This window comes from Haemorhous mexicanus, chromosome 25 (genome assembly GCF_027477595.1).
Source record: "Haemorhous mexicanus isolate bHaeMex1 chromosome 25, bHaeMex1.pri, whole genome shotgun sequence".
NCBI lineage: Eukaryota > Metazoa > Chordata > Aves > Passeriformes > Fringillidae > Haemorhous > Haemorhous mexicanus.
Genome location: NC_082365.1, coordinates 1,739,482 through 1,758,316, shown reverse-complemented (window position 1 = coordinate 1,758,316; position 18,835 = coordinate 1,739,482). Strand labels below are relative to the sequence as shown.

The window sequence follows — 18,835 nt, the reverse complement described above, 5'->3', positions numbered from 1 at the left end:
GGCTGGTGTTTGCCCAGGAAACCCCCAGCACCTGCTCTGCCGCCCGAGGCAGCGCCGGGAGCCATGTCGGGTTCCTATGACGAGTCGGCATCGGCCGCCGAGGAGACAACCGACAGCTTCTGGGAGGTGAGTCCCGGCCACCCTCTCCTCCCACAGACCCCACCGCCACTGTCACTGCACCCCACGGTGTCCCCTGGGCTGGGGGCTGCCCTCCCTCCTCTGCCTGAGAGCATCCCTGCTGTGGTGGCTCTGTGTCTGAGCTGGCTCTGCCCAAGGTCTCAATCTTGGCTGTCCCTGAGTGGCAGAGGGGTTGGAGGGAGTTGGGCTTGAGCAGCCCCACCCCAAAGCTCCATCCCCGCACCCCCAAATTGCCTGGTGCTTCCCCTGTAGCCACCGCAGGGCAGCTGGGGCTGAGCCAGGCAGGGTGGTCACAGCCCCCACAGCTGCCTGTCCCCGTGGCCATGCCAGGTGGGGAACTACAAGCGCACGGTGAAGCGGATCGACGATGGACACCGGCTCTGCAACGACCTCATGAACTGCGTGCACGAGCGGGCCAAGATCGAGAAGTCCTACGCCCAGCAGCTCACCGACTGGTCCAAGCGGTGGAGGCAGCTCATCGAGAAAGGTACCACGGCTTCCCCACGGGAGGCTTTCCCCAGGACACCTGGGTGTACACTCACAGCTTCACCTGGCAGAAATGGAGCGGGTGAGGGCAATGGGGTGACCCCCAGGTGTCCCCTCGGCCCCCAGGTCCCCAGTATGGCAGCCTGGAGAAGGCGTGGGCCGCGATCATGACGGAGGCAGACAAGGTGAGCGAGCTGCACCAGGACGTGAAGAACAGCCTCCTGAACGATGACTTCGAGAAGGTCAAGAACTGGCAGAAGGACGCCTACCACAAGCAGATCATGGGGGGCTTCAAGGAGGCCAAGGAGGCTGAGGATGGCTTCCGGAAAGCCCAGAAGCCCTGGGCCAAGAAACTCAAGGAGGTGAGAGAAGCACAGAGTGTCCTGGGGAAACGCTGTGTCCTCAGGTCCAACTCTGTGTCCCCAGTCCAGGCTGGGAGAGACACATGGCACCTCCCCACAGGCAGAGGGGTTGGCAGGGGGCTGTGACTGCTACTCTGATGTCCCTTCTGTGTCATCCCCACAGCTGGAGACAGCCAAGAAAGCCTATCACCTCGCATGCAAGGAGGAGAAGCTGGCCATGACCCGCGAAGCCAACAGCAAGGCGGATCAGTCCAACACTCCTGAGCAGCAGAAGAAGCTCCAGGACAAAGTGGAAAAGTGCAAGCAAGACGTGCAAAAGGTGTGAAGCACTGCCCTCTGCCAGATGCATGGGGCATTGGGCAAGGGAAAGCAGAGGAGATGGCCACCACAACCCTTTCTCCACCATCACTTCCTATTTTCCCATCCTTGTGCTCCTGGAGGATAAGGACTTGCAGGCAGTGCTCAGGGGAGTGTGAGCTGGGCAGGGATTTACCCCACTTTTGGGGGCTGATTCCACCCACTGAGGCTCCTGGCTCACTTTGGGCTCCCCAGCTCTGGTGACCCCCAAACTAGACCTCTCAGCAGGCAGAAACGGCGTCTGAGGTGCTCGAGGTACTACTAGGGTCCCTCCTGTGTTTTTGCAGACTCAGGAGAAGTATGAGAAGGTGCTGGACGAGCTGAACAAGTGCACCCCGCAGTACATCGAGAGCATGGAGCAGGTCTTCGAGCAGTGCCAGCAGTTCGAGGAGAAGAGGCTCAACTTCCTCAAGGAAATGCTCCTGGACATCAAGAGGCACCTGAACCTGGCCGAGAGCAGCAGGTAGGGGCAGCGGATTCTGGCCATGATGGTCACCAAGAGGTACCAGAGTGGCAGGAGGCTGTGCGGGAGCCTGGCGCCCCCCTGTGGCTTGGAGGACCCACAACCTGTCCCCAGGTGACACGGCCTGGACCTGTCCCTGTCCCTGTCCCACGCTGTCCGCAGGGCTCCACCCTGACCCACAGCCCCCCAAACACGTCTCTCCCCGCAGCTACGCCAACGTGTACCGGGAGCTGGAGCAGACCATCCGCATGTCGGACGCGCAGGAGGACCTCCGGTGGTTCCGCAGCACCAGCGGCCCCGGGATGCCCATGAACTGGCCCCAGTTTGAGGTGAGGCTGGGCGCCCTGCCTGGGTGCTGCCAGCTCTGCAGGGCAGCCGGGCACTCAGGGCTTGGTCACTCTGTGCTTGCAGGAGTGGAACCCGGACCTGACGCACACGATAACGCGGAAGGAGAAGCAGAAGAAGGGCGAGGGGGTGGCCCTGACCAACGCCAGCAGCGCGGGCGACACGGGGGCTCAGGCGGGCGAGCGCGGGAGGTGAGGGCCGGCGTGAAGGCGAGAGGAGAGGCACGGCCTGTGAGAGGCACGGCCCGTGCCTGTGCAAGCACTTGGGGATGCGGGATGTCCTTGGTGACAGGACCCCTCCCTCTCCTCCCAGTGTGAGCAGCCACGACCGCGGGCAGACCTACAGCGCCGAGTGGTCTGATGATGAGGGCAGCAACTCCTTCAACACCAGCGAGGCCAACGGCGGCGCCAACCCCTTCGATGAGGAGTCGGCGGGGAAGGGCGTGAGGGTGCGGGCTCTGTACGACTACGACGGGCAGGAGCAGGATGAGCTCAGCTTCAAAGCAGGTACGGTCCCTTGGTCCCTTGCCAGTGCCAGGTAGGATGGGGCTCATCTGCTGGAGCTGTGGGTGTGAAATCCCTCAAATAATTTCTGAGTTGGCCCAGCCCTTCAAAGAGTTGAGCTGTCAGAAAGGGGAAGGAAGAAGCTGAGCCCAAAGGCAGAAGGGACAGGAGTAGTGGGAAGGGACAGGGCATGTGAGGGCTCACAAGTCACCCCTTGCCTTTCTATCCCACAAACTGGTGTGCCCAGGATGAGTCCTGCAAACCACCAGCAGCTCCATCCCAGGGAGAAAAAGGGGGTGGGAGAATTCCCAGCACCTGCAATGAGCTCTTCCCTTCCACCTTCCTCTCCAGGTGATGAACTAACCAAACTCGGTGAGGAAGACGAGCAGGGGTGGTGCAAAGGGCGCTTGGACAACGGGCAGCTGGGGCTGTACCCCGCCAACTACGTGGAGGCAATCTAAGTCTTGTGGTGTGCTCCTCGTCACCGTCAGCAGATAAATCCACCCTCCGTTGTCTCCATCTCTCCACCAGCCAACCAGCCATTCTGCCGTCTGGTCCTTCACTCCTCACCCTTAGAGATTCAGACATATTTTCCGACCAAGCTTTTATTTTTTTAAGAGTTGTCTCCGAAGAGTATTTTGCATAGTCGCTTTCTTCTAAGATAACGTGAAGCGAAAGATGACGTTGTCCGTTCGTCTACGTTAGTTGAATTTTTTTTTTTTTTCTGAGCAAAAAGCCGATACCTCAAGATCTTAAAGCCCAACCAGTGAGAGCTCCTGACTGGTTGGTTTTTAAAGATACTGAAATCATGAGCCGCCTTCTGATTGGCTGGAACTGTTCCGAAACGCACGGCGCCGAAGCTCCTGGGACCAACCAAATTCATCCCAGAAAACCAAGAGGGATTGGAGTCTGACTCCGTTGGTTATTTTTTTTTGTGTTTCCATGTTCTCCCCAGTTCATCCTCCCGCCCCAAGGAAGGGGGTGAATGCCCCCTTCAGCCCCGGGGCCATCCTTGAGATGCCCAGGTGAGGTGGGACCAGCCCTGCCATGGAGCTTGCTGCCATCTCCTCAGCTTCCTCCTCCTCCTCCTGGCTGGGCTGTCAGCACACCTGGAGCGGGTGGAGGCTCCGGAGCCGATGCCCGGTCTGTGCTGCAGGGAGCAGCATCACCCCTCGGGTGGGCAGGTATCCAACGCACACCAGATCCAGGTGAGACGGCCCTAAAATCCAGCGCTGTCCGGAGAAGGACCCACCAGGGCCCAGTGCTGCTGGAAGCACCTTCATGCCCAGCCTGGGATAGCGAGGACTGCCTTGGGCACTGCTGGGGACTGTCCCCATCCTCCCCTTCCTGAAGAGAGGCAGGAGCAGAGCAGGGACAGGGGATGAGCACCGTCCGGCCTTGCAGGGTGCCAGCAGGAGCTGCAGCCCAGGAGGAGGGCTCAGGATACAGCCCAGGCAGAGCAGCTGCCTGGTGAAAACGGCTGAAATCAAGACACACCAAGGCAGGGGAATGGCTGGCCGCAGGCTCTGCCCTTTGTTTGTCCCCACGGAGCTCTACCCCTCCTCCCCTGGGCTCTGCCCCTGGCCCCACAGCTCCCACGGCTGCTGCCACTCAGCACGGCCACCCCACCCCCTGCCTTGGGTGCGTTTGCCATCCCAAGCTCTTCCCTACAGATCATCTCTCATTTCTTTCCATACCATCACCCTTAGCAGCATCAATGCCATTGGCTTCCCGCACGCTCCTCCTGCTCCTTTCCTGCCCCCTCCGTTGGTTTGTGAATTTTTTGGCCCCAGGGATCCCGTGTTCTCGCGGATGCAGGGGAAGCACCGTGTGCTGGGCACGGTGGGCAGGAGCCATCCAGTCCCTGCCAGGTACCGGAAAAAAAACCACAAAGTCAGAAAAGACCCAACCAACCACCTGTCTCAGCAATGCACCCCGGTTTTTGTACATTGATTGTGTAATTTAAGAAGTATATATATAATATATATATCTCTCGTGATTGTATTTCCGTGGATACAACAACAAAAAGCAGCAAGAGAAAATAACCGAGCTCTGTCAGCGTCCTTGGCTCTGGGGTCTCCTTTGCTGTGCGTCTGTCCTGCCCCTGGGGGGCGGCTGAGGAGGTTGTGTACCCCCAGGTAGTGACACTCCCACCCCAAGGTTTTGGGGTGCAGCAGGATGGAGGGCTCAGATGCATTGCTGGGGGAACAAGGGAGCAGCCACTGCCTTTGGGGACTCCTGTGCCACTGCAGGACAAAGCCTTGGGACACCCACGGCGGGGCTCGAGGGGATGCAGATTTTGGGGCTGTTCCAAGCACCAGCCCTGACCCAGCGCTCTCCTGAGCCTGTGAAAGCAGGGTGATGTCACCTGCTGCCCTCCCCCACCCTGCCAGGGGAGCTGTGAGGGGGACACAGGATCTGGGGCACCACTGGCACCCCCAGCCCGTCCTCGCAGTGCCCCCGCACCGGCTGCATCGGGCGCACACAGCAAATCACAAGACACAGTTTGCTTTTTTTTTCTTTTCCCCCATTTTTTGCTTTTCCACTCCCTTTTCCAAAGGCCAAGGCAGTTTTCCTCCCTCCCCTGGTCCTCACTGCCCTCCATTCCTCCTGCCAGGATGGGAGCAGCACGGAGCAAGAACAGAAAGGAAAGGCAGTAGCTGGCACTGGTGGATATTTTAAGGAAAAAACTCAAGAGACCAAGAACCAGGTGTTTTTTCCTTTTAAGCTCCCATAGAACATCCCTGGAAGCCCGGGCCACCCTTGGCATTTGAACCTAAACCACAACTCGTCACCAGCCAAAACAGAAAAGCAAATAACCAAATAAAAAAAGCCTAGAATATAAAAGATCAACATTGCCAGGTAACTCTGACTCTGGTGCAATGAGCAGGTGAAGCAATTCCCAGCTCTCTGCCCCAGTCCAGCCTGGATGGATCACACTCTGGATTTATTGTCCAGAGGGAAATGGCAAATGCCATCTCCCTTTCCCCAAACTCCAGAATCAGGCAGTCCAAATAAAATCCAAATTCAAGGGAAGAGCTTTGAGCCAGGGCACAGAACCTGGGGTCTTAGGGGGACTCTGGTGGCCCCATGCACAAGGATGGGGCCATGGATACAGAACTCCAGTTTGCAGCCCCAAGTCACTGTGGAGGGGAGCAGCTGAGCATGTCCTGGAGTGAACAGCAAAGGGGGATGCATCTGTCCCAAGGGGTGCCCAAGGTCCCAGTGGCACAGCCCCCATGGCAGGCAGCACCCTTGGCTGGTGCCAGGCTGCTCCCGCAGGGACTGGGACAGGACCCCACCATGAGCAGCTGTGGATGTCCCTGTCCCTGTGGGTGTCCCTGTCCCTGTGGGTGCCATTGTCCCAGCTCATGCCCCAGGCTTTTTCCTCCCTGAACAATGGCTGGGGTGAAGCCACCTACAGCCAGAACCCGGGAGGGAGGAGAGGAGGGGGGACAAGCCCAGGCAGGGTGCCCACCCTTCCTGTGGGGGACAAGGGCTCTGCACGGTCCTTGCCCCACACCAGGGCCTGCTGGAGGTGAGGGGGTCCCTGTGTCCGATGCCAGCAGGTCCCGGCAGGGGAAGCCTCGCACGGCAACCGAGGTCCTGCTGCTGGCAGAGGCTCTCCGTGGCTGGGGCAGAGGGAGGCAGCCAAGGTCCCCCGTCCCTCCCGGCACTCAGCCGGTCCCGCCGCCGCTCACACCGGGTGGACGAACTGGTAGACGAGGCGCTGGGAGATGTCGGGCTTCCGGATGATTCCTTTCTTGTAGTACTGCCGGATGGAGCGGCTCAGCTTGTCGTAGTTCATGGCCGGGCGGTTCTTGCGGATGCCCCACAGCCGGGCCACCTGCGCCGAGTCCTCGATCTTGAAGATGCCTGGCAGGGGAGCGGGGCACGGAGGGTTACAGCATCTCCTGCCCCACCTCAGCCCCCCAGCCCCCTCCCCGGGGCCTCTGGAGCGCTCCCGCCCACCTTTGTCCTTGTTGAGCCAGCGGATGAAGCGGCCGTAGTTGTGTGGCTTCAGCAGCAGCTCCTTGAGGAACTGCCAGAGGTGGATGGGTTGGCCGGCGCACGACGAGTCCACCTCGCTGTCGGCCCAGCCGGTGTCACCTCCTGCCACGAGAAGGGACGGGTGAGAGGAGGGAAGGGACGGAGCTCGCTGCTGTGCACCACCCCAGGGAGCTGCTCGAGTCCTCTCAGAGAGCCCCGTTCGATGCCAGAGGGACCCCGGGGCTCAGCCCGGCTCTGGGTCTGAAGGATTTGCTTTCCCCTCCCTGTCTTGGAGCAGGGAGAGCAGCTCAGTGCTGCCCTTGTGCAGCCCGGAGGGGTGCAGGGGTGTGGGACAGGGCCAGGGAGGGGATCGAGCCATTTCCCCTTCGCGGGGTTTTGCAGAGAGGCGCGGGGCTGCTCTGGGGCAGAGGGACTGAACCGCACAGATCCCGCAGCAGCAGCGGCTCCAGTGCTCCGGGAATTGCAATTAAGCAGGGAGGGACCCCTCAAGAACCCCGGACCTGCCCGAGGTGGGGCCAGCGGAGCTGAGCCCACACAGAACTCACCGCAGTATCTCACATCTCCCGGGGCAGCCTTCTCCTTCATCCAGGCGGCTGGAAGGGAGGAGCGGGGGATCAGGGGGGCATCTCCTGCGGCACAGCCTCGCCCACCCTCCCCGGCTCCCTCCCGCTCCCTGGCACCCACCAGACTTCCAGATGTCGAGGTGGGCGTGCAGGATGTCGCCGCAGGCGGGCGAGCGCTGGCAGAACTGCTCCTCGGACATGGCGCACAGGTCCTTTCCCGACAGCTCCTGGAAGGACTTCCCGATCTGTGGCAGCCGGTACTGGTGCTCCGTCCACAGGATCCACTTCTGCACATTCCCGGGGCTCCAGTCCATGGGGTCTGGGGGCGCAGGGGGGTGAGTGTGGCCAGCCAGGAACCATCCCCTCCTCCCGTGTGGGGCAGCCACTCTCCCCCAGACCCCCACACGCGGCTGCAGCCCCCCAAACGCAGCGTGGCTTTGGCTCCCACGCCAGCACATCCATCCCTGCCCTGGGGACACCCACCTGCGGCGATGTTGAGGAGCTTGCAGGCTGTCTCGATGTCCTTCAGCACCTCGCCCACCACCATGCTCTGCACCTGCTCCAGCGAGTGCTCCTCCAGGTGCAGGCTGTCCTGCAGGTCCCCCTCGGGCCCCAGCCCCAGCCCCTGGCTGTCGATGATGGGACATTGCTCCGGCTCCTTCCGCGCCTCCTCTCGCCCGCCCTGGGCGCTGCTCTGGGCCGGTTCTCCGGCGCCCTTGGTGGCCCAGGCCGTGTCCTCCGGGTAGAGCATGTCGAAGTAGTGCAGGCAGAAGGCTGGCAGGGGCTGCTCGGGGGTGCTGGGGGGGCTGGGGCTCTCCGGGCAGCCCCAGCTGCGGGGGTCGGGGTCCCGCGGGGGTGGCAGCAGCGCGGGGTCCGGCCAGGCGAGGCGGGCGGCGGGCAGAGCGCTCAGCCCGGGGCTGGCACTGCCCATCCCTCTGCTCAGCGCCGGCTCCAAACCTGCCCGGGGAGGGGAGAGGGGCAGAGCTCAGCCCGGCACCGCTCCTGCCTTCCCGCCCTGCAGCCAGGCACAAAGGGAGGAACTAAGCCTGTTAGAGGGGAAAAACCCTGCAAAGAGCCCCACCGTGCCCCGGCAGCCTGCGGGTGAGTGCGGGGTCAGCCGTGGCTGGCGGGGCTGGCCCCGGTTTGGGAGGACCAAGAGCAGCAACAGCCAGCAGGGAGAAGGAGCTCAGGAGATGAGCAGGATCTGACCCCTGTTTAGGGTCGGGGTGTTTAGGGTCTCCCCAGGGGCTGCACCCCAGGCTGGCAGCAGCTCAGTCCCAGGTGGAGCTGAGGCCTCAGTGGGAGGCACTGGGGGACACTGGGGGGGCTCCCCCAGGACAGCCCTGGGGTGACAATGGATGCTTGAGCTGCAGGGACACATTTCTGAGCATGGAAATCATCCTCTGCTGTTTCCACCTGAGGCACAACAGCCCCCAGACCCAGAACCCCAGGAGGGACCCAGCCCAGCACCCGGCCCTTGGTTGCTGTTGCCAACTCCCAGGTGAGAACTTTCCTTGTAAGACAGAATAATTGCAATTACCTTCGCTCTCTTGCAAGAAAAACTACCCCAAATCAGCCTGTCCCCATCTATCTCTGCATGCAGGGAGTCCTGGAGGCCATGGAGGAGAGGATAAACCTGCTGAATTTCCATGGTAACACCAGGGAATGGCTCCATCCATGGAGAAACCTCCCCAAAAACCATCCCGAGACTTTGGGAAGGGGAAGCCCCTGCCAGGGAGAAGCTGTTGATGGGCATGGCCAGGGCATTGTCCAGCTCTTCCACCTTCAGCACTGCATTTTATAAGGAGAAGAAGAACCATCCCAAATCGGTGGTTTAAAAGCAGAAAAAGGAGCTTTAGCAATGGAGCTGGCACTGGGAAAGGAGTGTGCAAAGTTTGAAACCCCTCAGGGCACCAGGCAGCTCTGAAGGGGAACAGGGGCCAGTGGCCAGGGAGAGGGGGTGCCCTGTTGCTGGGGGGAAAAACGTTTAAAAGAAATGAGAGGAAAAGGTCCCACAGGGTTCCTTCAGGCAGAGCACAGCCCCCAAGCACGGGGATGGTCAGTGGAGGAGGAACAATGAGGACCCAGCCCTGTGTCCCTTGCTTAGGGGGGAGTTAATGGAGCTCCTGAGGATTCAGTGCTCCCAGGAATATGGGTTTAGAGGAGCTGCATTGCCTGCACTTGGAGCAAGCTCATCACTTCATCCTTGGAATAGCCCAAAGAGCTCAGAAAAACCCATGGAAGAGCCAGGGACACCTAAACTGCACCCATGGCAGCCTCAGCTCGTGGGGACCTGGGGAGGGATTGTGGGTTCAGGAGCTGGAGCCCACAACCCTGAGTGGTTTTGGTGGCACTGCAGCAAGGAGGAGGAGGGAGAAGAGGGAACCCAATCCCTCTTCTGGTCTGGGGCTGCCCCCACCATCCCCAAACAGTTTCCCTGAGAGATGGTGCCTGCTTCCAAACCTCTCCTTCATTTGCTCAGGATTAAAAGAAGAGCTTTAGGAGATCAGCTCTAAATCCAGCCTCACGCTGCTCCCAGCACAAAAGGGAAGTGGTAACAGCTTGTGCAGCTCCTGCTGCTGCACAGTGCTGGCCATGGGGGTGTCTGGGAGGGGACAGGTGCCTCATTCCCAAAGCCTCTGGGATGTTCTGAGGTCACAATTCATCCTCACCCTTGGGGGAGCAGGGCTGTGGAGCCATCCTTGGGAACGCCACAGGATGGATGGCCCCAGCCCCATCTCCATCCTCATCCTGCTCTCCTCCTCCCAGCAGGGACCAGGGGGACCCAATCCCTGGGGAAATGTCCCCAAAAGGTTGAGCTGTGCCCCACCAAGGGCGCTGTACTCTCAGGGCGGGGGCTGCTGTTTGACTTTCTCCCGCTCTGGCACGCGGGCGGCCGGGCTGGGTGGGACCTGTTTGCACTGAGAAGCCACTTCAGGTGGCCTTTTCCCCCTCTTCCCCTACCCCTTTTTCCATTTCCCTGGCAAAGGAGAGCCGGAGGTGCAGCCCCAGGTGCACAGGCCCACATGGCACCCAAACCCTTCCTGTTCCCTGCCCGAGCTGAGCGAGGCCGAGCCGGTCATTGCATCAGCCTTGGCAGCTCCCTGGCTGCACGGGGCTGGGATGGGGTGCTGGGGCTGGGATGGGGCTCCTGCACCTCCCAGGGCACAGAGCCAGCCCGAGCCCGGGGCTGTGGGTGCTGCTGGCTCACGGCTCAGCTCCACAGGCCAGCAGGGACCCAGCCCCACACAGACCCCAAGCCGAGGGGGACAACGATGGGGACAAGGAACCCCGTGCCACCCCCAGCTCTCCTGGCAAGTGCAGCCCACCACAGCTCAGGGTGGAAAGCTGGGATAGGCCCTTGAGAGAGAAAGGAAAAAAAAAAAAAAGAAGAAATTCACCCACCCCCCGCCCTCGAACAATGGGTCCGTTAATTAAAATCCAATCAGCGGTGGAACAGGTTGTGCCGGAGCGCTGCGGGACCGGGAGGGCGGCCCCGCCGCGGGAGGGGCGCTGCCCGCAGAGCCCGGGATGGATCCCAAGCCCCCGGGCACTTCCGAAAGCCTTTCCCAGGCAGTGGGGGTGAGGGACCAGGGCCAGGCTCCAGGGTCACCTCCTGCCCCAGGCTGGGACAGGGATGGGCTGTGCTGTGCTGTCCCAGGAGGAACTGGGGGTATGAGTGCCCAGAGCAGCCTGGATGCAGCAGGAAAAGAGCCCTGGGGACCCTGCGAAGCCAGGGCTGCAGCAGGTGCCCAGGTGGGTGCTCAGAGGCTGCTGACAATTTGAGATCCTGCCAGCATGTCCCATGCAAGCCCCAGAGTGACAGCTGTGCCACGTCCTGCTGCCAAACCCTGTGCCACGCACCCTTCTTATCTCTGGGTGGAGGAAGGAGGATTGGCCATAACCTCCCCACAGCCAGGGCAGGGACTGGGGACAGCCCTGGGGGGCTGGGGAGGCTGGGGAGGTGACAGAGCAGGGGGCTGGGGGAGGTGACAGCTCAGGAGCTGGTTCTGGTGCCTGCATGGTGACAGGGCTGGGGCCAGGGCAAGCCCCAGGCTCACTCTGATGTACCCCTGGGGGGATGCAGCCCATCCTGGGGGGTCTGGACCCTTGGATCCCCACCAGCTCCAACACCACCGAGGTGCCCTGGCTCCTCCTGCCATTACCTGCATGGCTGCTGGCACGGGGACCAGGTGTCCCCACAGGTCCCCACGCCCTGGGTCAGGCTGCCCTCTCCATCAGTGCAGGGAGGCAAACAGCAGTGACAGGGGACAGGCAGCACCCGCCAGTGACCTGAGCAAAGCCTGGCTCTCGCTGTCCCCCCGGTGAGCAGCAGAGCTTGGTGTTCCCCATTTGGGGCCAGGGAGCCCCTATTTATAGCAGCACCTTCCCCCCCGTGCTCCCAGCCCCAGAGAACACCGGTATTGTGGGGATTTGGCACCCTCACGGTGTTTGTGTTTCACTAACAGAGCAGAACCACGAAAACCAAACCCACAGCCAAAGTGACTTTAGGGCTGACACAAAAACCACCCCAGCAGGAAAGCAGCTGGGACAGTGCAGGTCTGGAAAAGGGGCTCAGCTTCACAGAGACACCCCAGAGCTGGCAACTCCTCCACAGCCACCCAGGATGCTCCATAAAGGGTCCCAGCTGCTGGTTTGTCACACGGTGCCTGAAAGCTCATTGTCCCCTGCCTGGCACAGGGGCCGGTGGCACCCTGGGTGTCCCAGCTGTCACCAGGTGGGCTCAGGAGGAGCTGGCCCCAGGAGTCCTGGCTCCATCCCACCCTCCTTGCTTGAGCAGGGGGAGGTTGCAAAGACACAAAAATGGCAAATCCCATTTCACTTTGGGTGACACCATGCAGAGAAATGCCAGGAACGTCGCACCGAGGGACAACCTGTCCCTGCTCAGCCCTAAGGGCGCCTGGAGGTGCAGGGAGCTGTGGGGTGGGATTCTGACATGGGACAGCCCCGTGTGCACCCCAGACTGGTGCCAAGAGCAGGACCCCCGGAGGGAGGGAAGGTGGGCTGGGTGGGTGCTGGGGGAGCACAGGGGGTCGCGGCAGCGCGGGCGCCTTACCTGGAGGGTGTGCGAGCTCAGAATCCACATGGGTGCCAGCGCAGGGTGGGCACAGCCGTCCCTGTGGCACTGGGCGCGGTGTGTGCGGGGGACATGGCCCCAGGTGAGGGGTGCCAGCCCCGGCGGGGAGTGCGGCCGGCAGCACCGAGCCCCGCTCAGCGCCGGCTCCGCGGCAGCACGGCCGGGCTGAGCCGCATCGGCCCCCGGTGGGCACCGGCGGGGAGGGGACAGCGAGGAGAACCGGGCACCCCGAGCGGCTCCGGGGGCAGCAGAGGGACGAAGCCAGCGGCGGCTGTGCGAGGGGGACGGCGGCAGTGAGTGTCAGGGCTCAGCCAGAGCCTCCTTTGCCCATTATATCCGATTCCTTCCTTATTTACCTGAACAAACAAGCAGCGCTTACCTCAGCCGAGGTGTTTGAACAGCCCGGGCCGGGTTAACCCTTGGCAGGAGCGTCCAGGGCGGGCTCGGACCAGAACGGGCCTTGGGAGGGGAGTGGGGCAAACCCGGGCACCCTTAACCCCTTCCCACCCTCACATGGGATGAGAAAGAGGGACAGGGATGGGGACAGACAGACAACTGGCTCCTCCTGGAGTCAGAGCTGCAGCACAGAGACCTGTCAGATGTGTGAAGTCCATGGCATGACATCACTCCCAGAGCAGGCTGGGCCACGCTGGGGCCAGGAGCCCTGAGGGATACCCCAGGAGCATCCCTGAGCCAAACCCCTGAACCACCCCCTGCCCAAGTGCTGCAGCCAGGGATGGAGCCTGTGAGTGAGGGTGCACAGAGATGTTGGGGATGAAGGGAGCCCCCGACAGCACCCAAATCCCCCCTGCTCAGGGACACAGCTCTGTCCCCTGCCTGGGGGTCCGTGACTGCAGGATGGGGCACGGGGGCACAGCCAGAACGTGCCACACTCCAGGCCCAGGTTGTCTCCACCGGCACGAGCAGGAAAAAGCAGTTCTGAGCGAGACAGACTTCGAGCTGGTATTTATTGTCTTTTTTTTAGCACATGAAGCAGGCAGGGCAGTTCAGGCAGTTCTCCTGTGCACGTAGCTCTGCCAAAACCAAACTCCCCCGTGCCCTAAAAACCCACGTCAGACCAAACCCCGCTGCAAACACCCACAGGCTGGCCCCACGTCACCACGTCCCAGCGGGCACGTGGCTGTCCCCAGCCCACACAGGGTGACAGAGCTGGCAACCCTCGCTGCCCTGGCCCGGGGCAGGCACAGCTGATAAGCCATCCATCGGAAATGTTTGCCCTGAGGAAGTGAAAGCCCTGGGGGAAGGAGACCCCGGAGCAAGCACTGCAAAAGGGCTTCACTGCTATCAGCAGCGCCAGGAGTTTCTGCCTCCCTTTGAAACTCCTCAATGTTATCTTATCGTGGGGAAAGCTCCCCCTGGACCAGGGTTCCCATGTCCCTGGGGAGTTCTTTCCCCCTCTTTTGGTAAACACAACTGGGCCTGGGACACGTGGAAGTGGCTGTGGGGGGACCCCGGGACAAGCAGCTGTGTTGGGAAGCTGCCAGCCCCTCCCAGGGCTTTGCCAGGGGTTGGGCAATGTTTGATTGGGATGTGGCACAGCCAGGAGGGGGGTCCAAGCCCTCCAGTGCCCTCCTAGTGCTCCTGGCAGCCACAGCAGAGCTCCCCAGCCCACTCAGAGCATCCACTGCTTTGGACAAGGCCTCACAGGCACCCAAAGGTGCCCCTATGTCACACCTCAGGGTCCCCCGAGGGCACCCAGAGCAGGAACATCCCAGCCCAGCCCTGGGGCCCCAGGCCTCCAACCACAGATCCCTTCCCCACAGCACAGAAACACGAGTGTCTCTTGGCTGTGGAAACTGCAGATGCAGAGTGGAGTCACGTGTAAACTCCACACCAGCCTGGCACCAGCCATGCTGGGAAAGCACCGGGGCCATCCCGCCCTTCCTGCGGCCGCTCCTGCCCCGCAGCCGGGCTGTGCCTTGGGGGATGTCTGGGGAGCAGGGTTTGGTTTGCACAGGCTGCATCTGCTGTCACACCACCGCCAGGTCACCCGTGTTTATTTGGCTTCTTTACAATTTTTCACCAGATCAAACACCAGGCCAGAGCACCAGAAGGAGTCAGAAGCAAAGCGGAAGAGCGCAACTGGGGACACTGGACAGTGTCAGGTGTCACCAAGCAGTGGGGAGTTCCCAGTCTCAGATCCAGAGCATCCCAGGCCCAGGTCATTCTGGGCTGTCTGGGACCTGTTGCCAAACTCACACCCCAGTCTGAACAAGCTTTACCTACTTCTCTTATCGGTAGCAATGGGATCTCGATAACAGAAAGAGATTAAAGGGAAAAACATTTGCTTTTCTGGGCTCAGAGAGAGCTGGGCAGTGCAGCACAGCGCTGCAAAACTGGGTGAAAGGCCCCAAAATGAGACTGCTGCTTCCCTCCCAGAGGGCTCGGGGGCTGGAGCCACCCAGTGTCACCAGTTTCCATGGGCTCCAGCTGTGCTGGGTGCCGAGCTGTCCCCGACACCTTTTGCAATCGCAGCTCGGCACAGCTCTGCTTGCACATGCAAACCAGGAAAAGGAGAGATTGCAACACCTGAGGAACAACAAAAGAGGGAAATAAAGTCTGGCTTTTCTGCCCTGTGTGCGCAGTTTTCGGTGCTTTTTCCTTGTCCTCCCTGTCAACCCATCAGCTCCGATTCCGGTGTCTTTTGCCTCTGCTGGAATTTCAACGCTTGGGAACGCGGCCGACCGGAGAGGAGAGATGGAGAAACGACTCATGAATCAGCCTGGAGGAATCTCTGCCCACCTGCCAGGAGCTAATCTCTGGCTGCATCACAAGAATAATAGATAAGCAGCCATGTCACATATAATAAAACTATTGAAGGCCCTTGATGTCACTGTACAAACCACAGAGAGCATGGAGCCTGACCTGTCCCCACACACAGCTGTTTCCTGGTCCCCTGCAGTGGTGGGGCTTCCTCTGCTCCAGCTCCTGCACAACTTTTGGGACAGTGGTGGCCCCTGAGTAGAGCTAGAGACCCTCTGAGAGGCCACACACTGCACCCCATGTCTGTGCCACAGGGTGACGATGGGACAGGATGAATTCCCACTCCCAGGCTGCAGGGTGGGCACTCTGAGGCTTTCCAAGGAAACTGGAAATGGCTGAAATGGTTGAAGAAGCTTTAATGCATTCTCCCCATGCCTTGGAGGGGTCCTGGGAGGTGAGAAGGTCTCTCCAGCAGAGCCCAAAATTACCCAGAGGGTCAGGGAGCACAAGTGCAGGAACCCACAGGTGTGCATGGAGGGAAAGGTGCCTTTGATGGTGCAGTGTCCCTGTGCAGATTTACCTGGGAGAGCCTCCAGAGCTCCCGAACTGCTGGGATCGCTCCAGAGCCCAGACCACCGGAATCCCCTCTGACTCCTCCTCATCCCAGCCAGACCTACCCACTTCCCGTGCAGCCCCAGGGCGAGCGGGGCCGCTCCTCTTTATTCTCTTTATTACCTCCCCGGCTTCCCCATCTCCCAGCTGCTGCCATAATCGCTGTTTACGGGGCCGCGTGTGTGCTCGGGGCAAACAGCCGCGTTATTGCCGTGCCACCCGCCCGGAGCCACCCCGGCAGCGGAGCCGGGGCTCCCGGCCCTGCTCCGCCACTCGCTCCCCGCTCGGAGCCTGCTCCAGCTCCTGGTCACCGCTCCCACGCTCCATCCCCTCCGTATGAGGCGGCTCCCGGTTGTCCCCGTGCCGCTGCGAGGGGACCGTGGTGTCACCTGCATTCCAGGGCAGCCCCGAGCCTGCAAAGGAGGTTCTGGAGAAGTGGCTCCATCCAGCAGCACTGGGCTTGGTGTCTGATCCACACTGATGGCCCCGGGGGTCCAGGAGCCATCGGTTTGCTGAGCACAGTGACTTTGGTGGTCACCTGGCACCTTTCAAAGGCTGCTTTGCACCTGTGGTGGCAGGAGGTGACACGGTCTGTCTCGGGGGTGCCACAGTCCCGCTTCTGCAGCCTGGCCATGCCTGGGAGGTCAGCTGGGAAGGACGAGCTGGGGGAGGCGGATGAAGTCACCAGGGTGAACCCAGCCCCTGGACCACCAGCTCACCACCATTCCCACCCCGGGTTCCCCCCAGCTCCCCCAGGTTCGGTGCCACCCCGGGTGACGCAGGGGACACCCAGCCGAGCAGGGAGCAGCGGATCCAACGCCGTGTTTGCTGTTCCCTTCCCAAAGCCCTCCTCTTTTCTTCCACCGGTGGCATTAAACTCCTGCTTTTGTCTCTTGGGATTAAAAGCCTGGAAATGGTTGCGGGTCGCCCGGCGGTGCCAGGAAGAGAGGGCTCAGGGCGGCGTGGGCACACCCCGCTCGCCGCAGGGCGAGGAAAGGTCACGGCTCCCCCCGCACCGCCACCCGAGATTTGGGGCGCAGAGGAGGGGAAGGATCCTGCTCTGGGCTCTCCATGCAGCTGCTGCATCAGCACACGAACCCTAAATCCCATCCAGCACGAGAGAACCCCAAAAAATAACCCACACAGGCACCGTGCTGTTGTTCGGTCACTGTCACCTGTTCATGCCACCGGGGCAGGGGACAGGGGGCTCGGCACCCCCTGCCCGTGCTCGGCAGCAGCAGTTCCCAGGCACACACGGGCAGCCAGGTGAGACGGGCCGGGCCCGGTGCCAGCAGACGGGATGTTGTCTTTTCACACAGCCCCGGTGCGGGCCCGAGTGGCAGCGGAACCCTCCGCGGCTTTGGTTCCCACACTGGGTGCCATTGAGAAATGCAAATTCATTCTTCTGCTGCCGGTTCTCCCCACATGCAAAACGATCCTCGGGCATAACGGCCCCACGGAGCGACAGCCCGGAGAGCGTGGGAGCCGCTGGGCAGGGGATCAGCGCGGGTGGGACAGGCTGGCACGGGCAGCGCTGCGGGTCAGGGCAGCACACGCTGCCCCCGGAGCTCTTGGGGGTGATTTCCCCTTGGCTTCTGCATTGTCCATCCCAGCAGAACTGCAGAAGGTTCTGTCCCAGGGAGCAAACCCCTAAAAGTAACCCCAAACCCCACAGTCTGGGCTCAGCTCAAAGAGCTGCTGGGGCTGGAGGGGCTGCCTGGTGAGGGGGGCTCAGCAGGGACCAGAGTCACCCCTCTCCCATCACTCCTGAGCCAGGTTTGCAGGGCCAGGGGAGCAGGGGAGGAGGGCTCCCCTGTGCACAGAGGGCAGGGGACCCCACATCCCGTCTGGGGGTCTGGGGCCGTGGGTCTGGGGTGCAGGACGGGCCGGGGACGCGGAGCTGCCCGCAGGGCGAGCCGTGACTCAGCGATGACTCACCGAGCCCCGAAGGAAACTCACCGAGCCCCCAAGGAAACGTGTCGTGTCCCTCCCGTGAGCATCGCCGGCTCCTGCACCTCGTCCTGGGGGCTCAGCAAGGTGCCAGGACCCGGGGGGTCATGTAGGGAAAATGGGGTGTGGGAGGTGGGGCAGGACCCCAGACGAGGTCCCGTGTCCTATCTTCCCCCACTGTGCAGTCACTGGGTCGGCCACAGAGCTTGGGGGAATTTTCCCTGGTGAACACATGCTCCTGGGTGTCCCCAGCCTTGTCAGCCTTCCTGACACCAACACTGCAGCTCCAGAGCCAGGTCTGGGGAGCAGGGAGCTGTGATGGGCACCAGGAGCTGGGCAGGGGGGCCCCAGCAGCTGTCAAAGCCTTGCTGGACACAGCATTCCTTGTGGCATCCCTGGTTTCAGAGGGCAGGATATGAAAGCAGAAAGGGATTAATGCTCCGAGGGAGCAGAGAGACAGAGCTCTGGCCCTGGTGTGGGACGTGACCCGAAATGGCTCCGTGTTCCCCTCAAAGGGCTGTCCTGGCCCCAAGCCCAGCTCTCCCAATCCCAACTCCCCATCCCAGAGCTGGCTCCGGCACCAGCAGAGCAAGGACATCACTCCTCTCCTCAGCAGTGGATTTTGAGCACAGCAAAATGTTTGTTCTGTCAACACATGCCTAATCCCCAACCAAAAGCCGATGAAAACACCATGGGGGGGAAGGATGGGAATGAGCTGCCCTTTGAGACAAAACCCCAGTGGTGACAGCCCCAGTCACTGGGATCCTCCAGTGGCTCCCCAGTCCTGGGGTATCCTGTACCAGGCAGGGCAGGGGAAATGCTCTCCATGGGGCAGGGATGGTCCCAGCTGCAGCTGCAGCTCTGCCACAAACCCGAGCAGGATCCTGAGCTCCTCGGAGGAAGTGCAGAAAAGATCCTTGTTCTGCAGTGGCCTCAGTGGCCAGTCCTGGCTCCTTTGCCCCTCAAAATGTAGCCAGCAGGTGCAGGCAGCACACAGCAGTGTCACCCCAGCAGCCAGGCCTGTCTCTGTCCCTGCTGACCCAGCACCTGCTGTGACACCATCAACAGGCTCACCAACGTCACAAATGGGCTCACCTGAGGATTAGCATTTCCAGATGACCCATAAAACCCTTTTCCTTGTGGGATGAAACAACACTTTGCCCTGTGAGGCTCGTTTCCAGCCTGGCTGGGGCTGGGCTGAGCAAGCAGAGCTGCCCCAGTGC

The 18,835-nt window shown here is 61.5% G+C and overlaps 2 protein-coding genes across 2 annotated transcripts; one reads left to right on the top strand and one right to left on the bottom strand.

The window, feature by feature from the left end:
* On the top strand, positions 1 to 4,717 carry PACSIN1 (protein kinase C and casein kinase substrate in neurons 1). The gene is made up of 9 exons (XM_059867682.1): positions 1 to 126; positions 469 to 625; positions 751 to 986; positions 1,150 to 1,305; positions 1,631 to 1,806; positions 2,015 to 2,135; positions 2,218 to 2,342; positions 2,464 to 2,657; positions 3,006 to 4,717. Exons 1-9 carry the CDS (start codon positions 64 to 66, stop codon positions 3,113 to 3,115), a joined length of 1,338 nt encoding a protein of 445 aa, XP_059723665.1. The 5' UTR covers positions 1 to 63; the 3' UTR covers positions 3,116 to 4,717.
* Positions 4,718 to 5,159: 442 nt separating this feature from the next.
* SPDEF (SAM pointed domain containing ETS transcription factor) lies at positions 5,160 to 12,656 on the bottom strand. Its single transcript, XM_059867683.1, has 6 exons — positions 12,306 to 12,656; positions 7,712 to 8,185; positions 7,350 to 7,547; positions 7,211 to 7,258; positions 6,627 to 6,767; positions 5,160 to 6,530 (listed from the first exon to the last, which is right to left on the bottom strand). Exons 2-6 carry the CDS (start codon positions 8,157 to 8,159, stop codon positions 6,352 to 6,354), a joined length of 1,014 nt encoding a protein of 337 aa, XP_059723666.1. The 5' UTR covers positions 8,160 to 8,185; positions 12,306 to 12,656; the 3' UTR covers positions 5,160 to 6,351.
* Positions 12,657 to 18,835: the final 6,179 nt, after the last annotated feature.

Coding starts and splice junctions, on each gene's coding strand:
- PACSIN1 (XM_059867682.1), top strand. CDS start 64: ATGTCGGGTTCCTATGACGAGTCGGCATCGGCCGCCGAGGAGACAACC. Junction 626..750: donor GAGGCAGCTCATCGAGAAAG/GTACCACGGCTT, acceptor CTCGGCCCCCAG/GTCCCCAGTATGGCAGCCTG. Junction 2,343..2,463: donor CAGGCGGGCGAGCGCGGGAG/GTGAGGGCCGGC, acceptor CTCTCCTCCCAG/TGTGAGCAGCCACGACCGCG.
- SPDEF (XM_059867683.1), bottom strand. CDS start 8,159: ATGGGCAGTGCCAGCCCCGGGCTGAGCGCTCTGCCCGCCGCCCGCCTC. Junction 7,259..7,349: donor CCTCGACATCTGGAAGTCTG/GTGGGTGCCAGG, acceptor CCTCCCTTCCAG/CCGCCTGGATGAAGGAGAAG. Junction 6,531..6,626: donor CTGGCTCAACAAGGACAAAG/GTGGGCGGGAGC, acceptor CTCCCCTGCCAG/GCATCTTCAAGATCGAGGAC.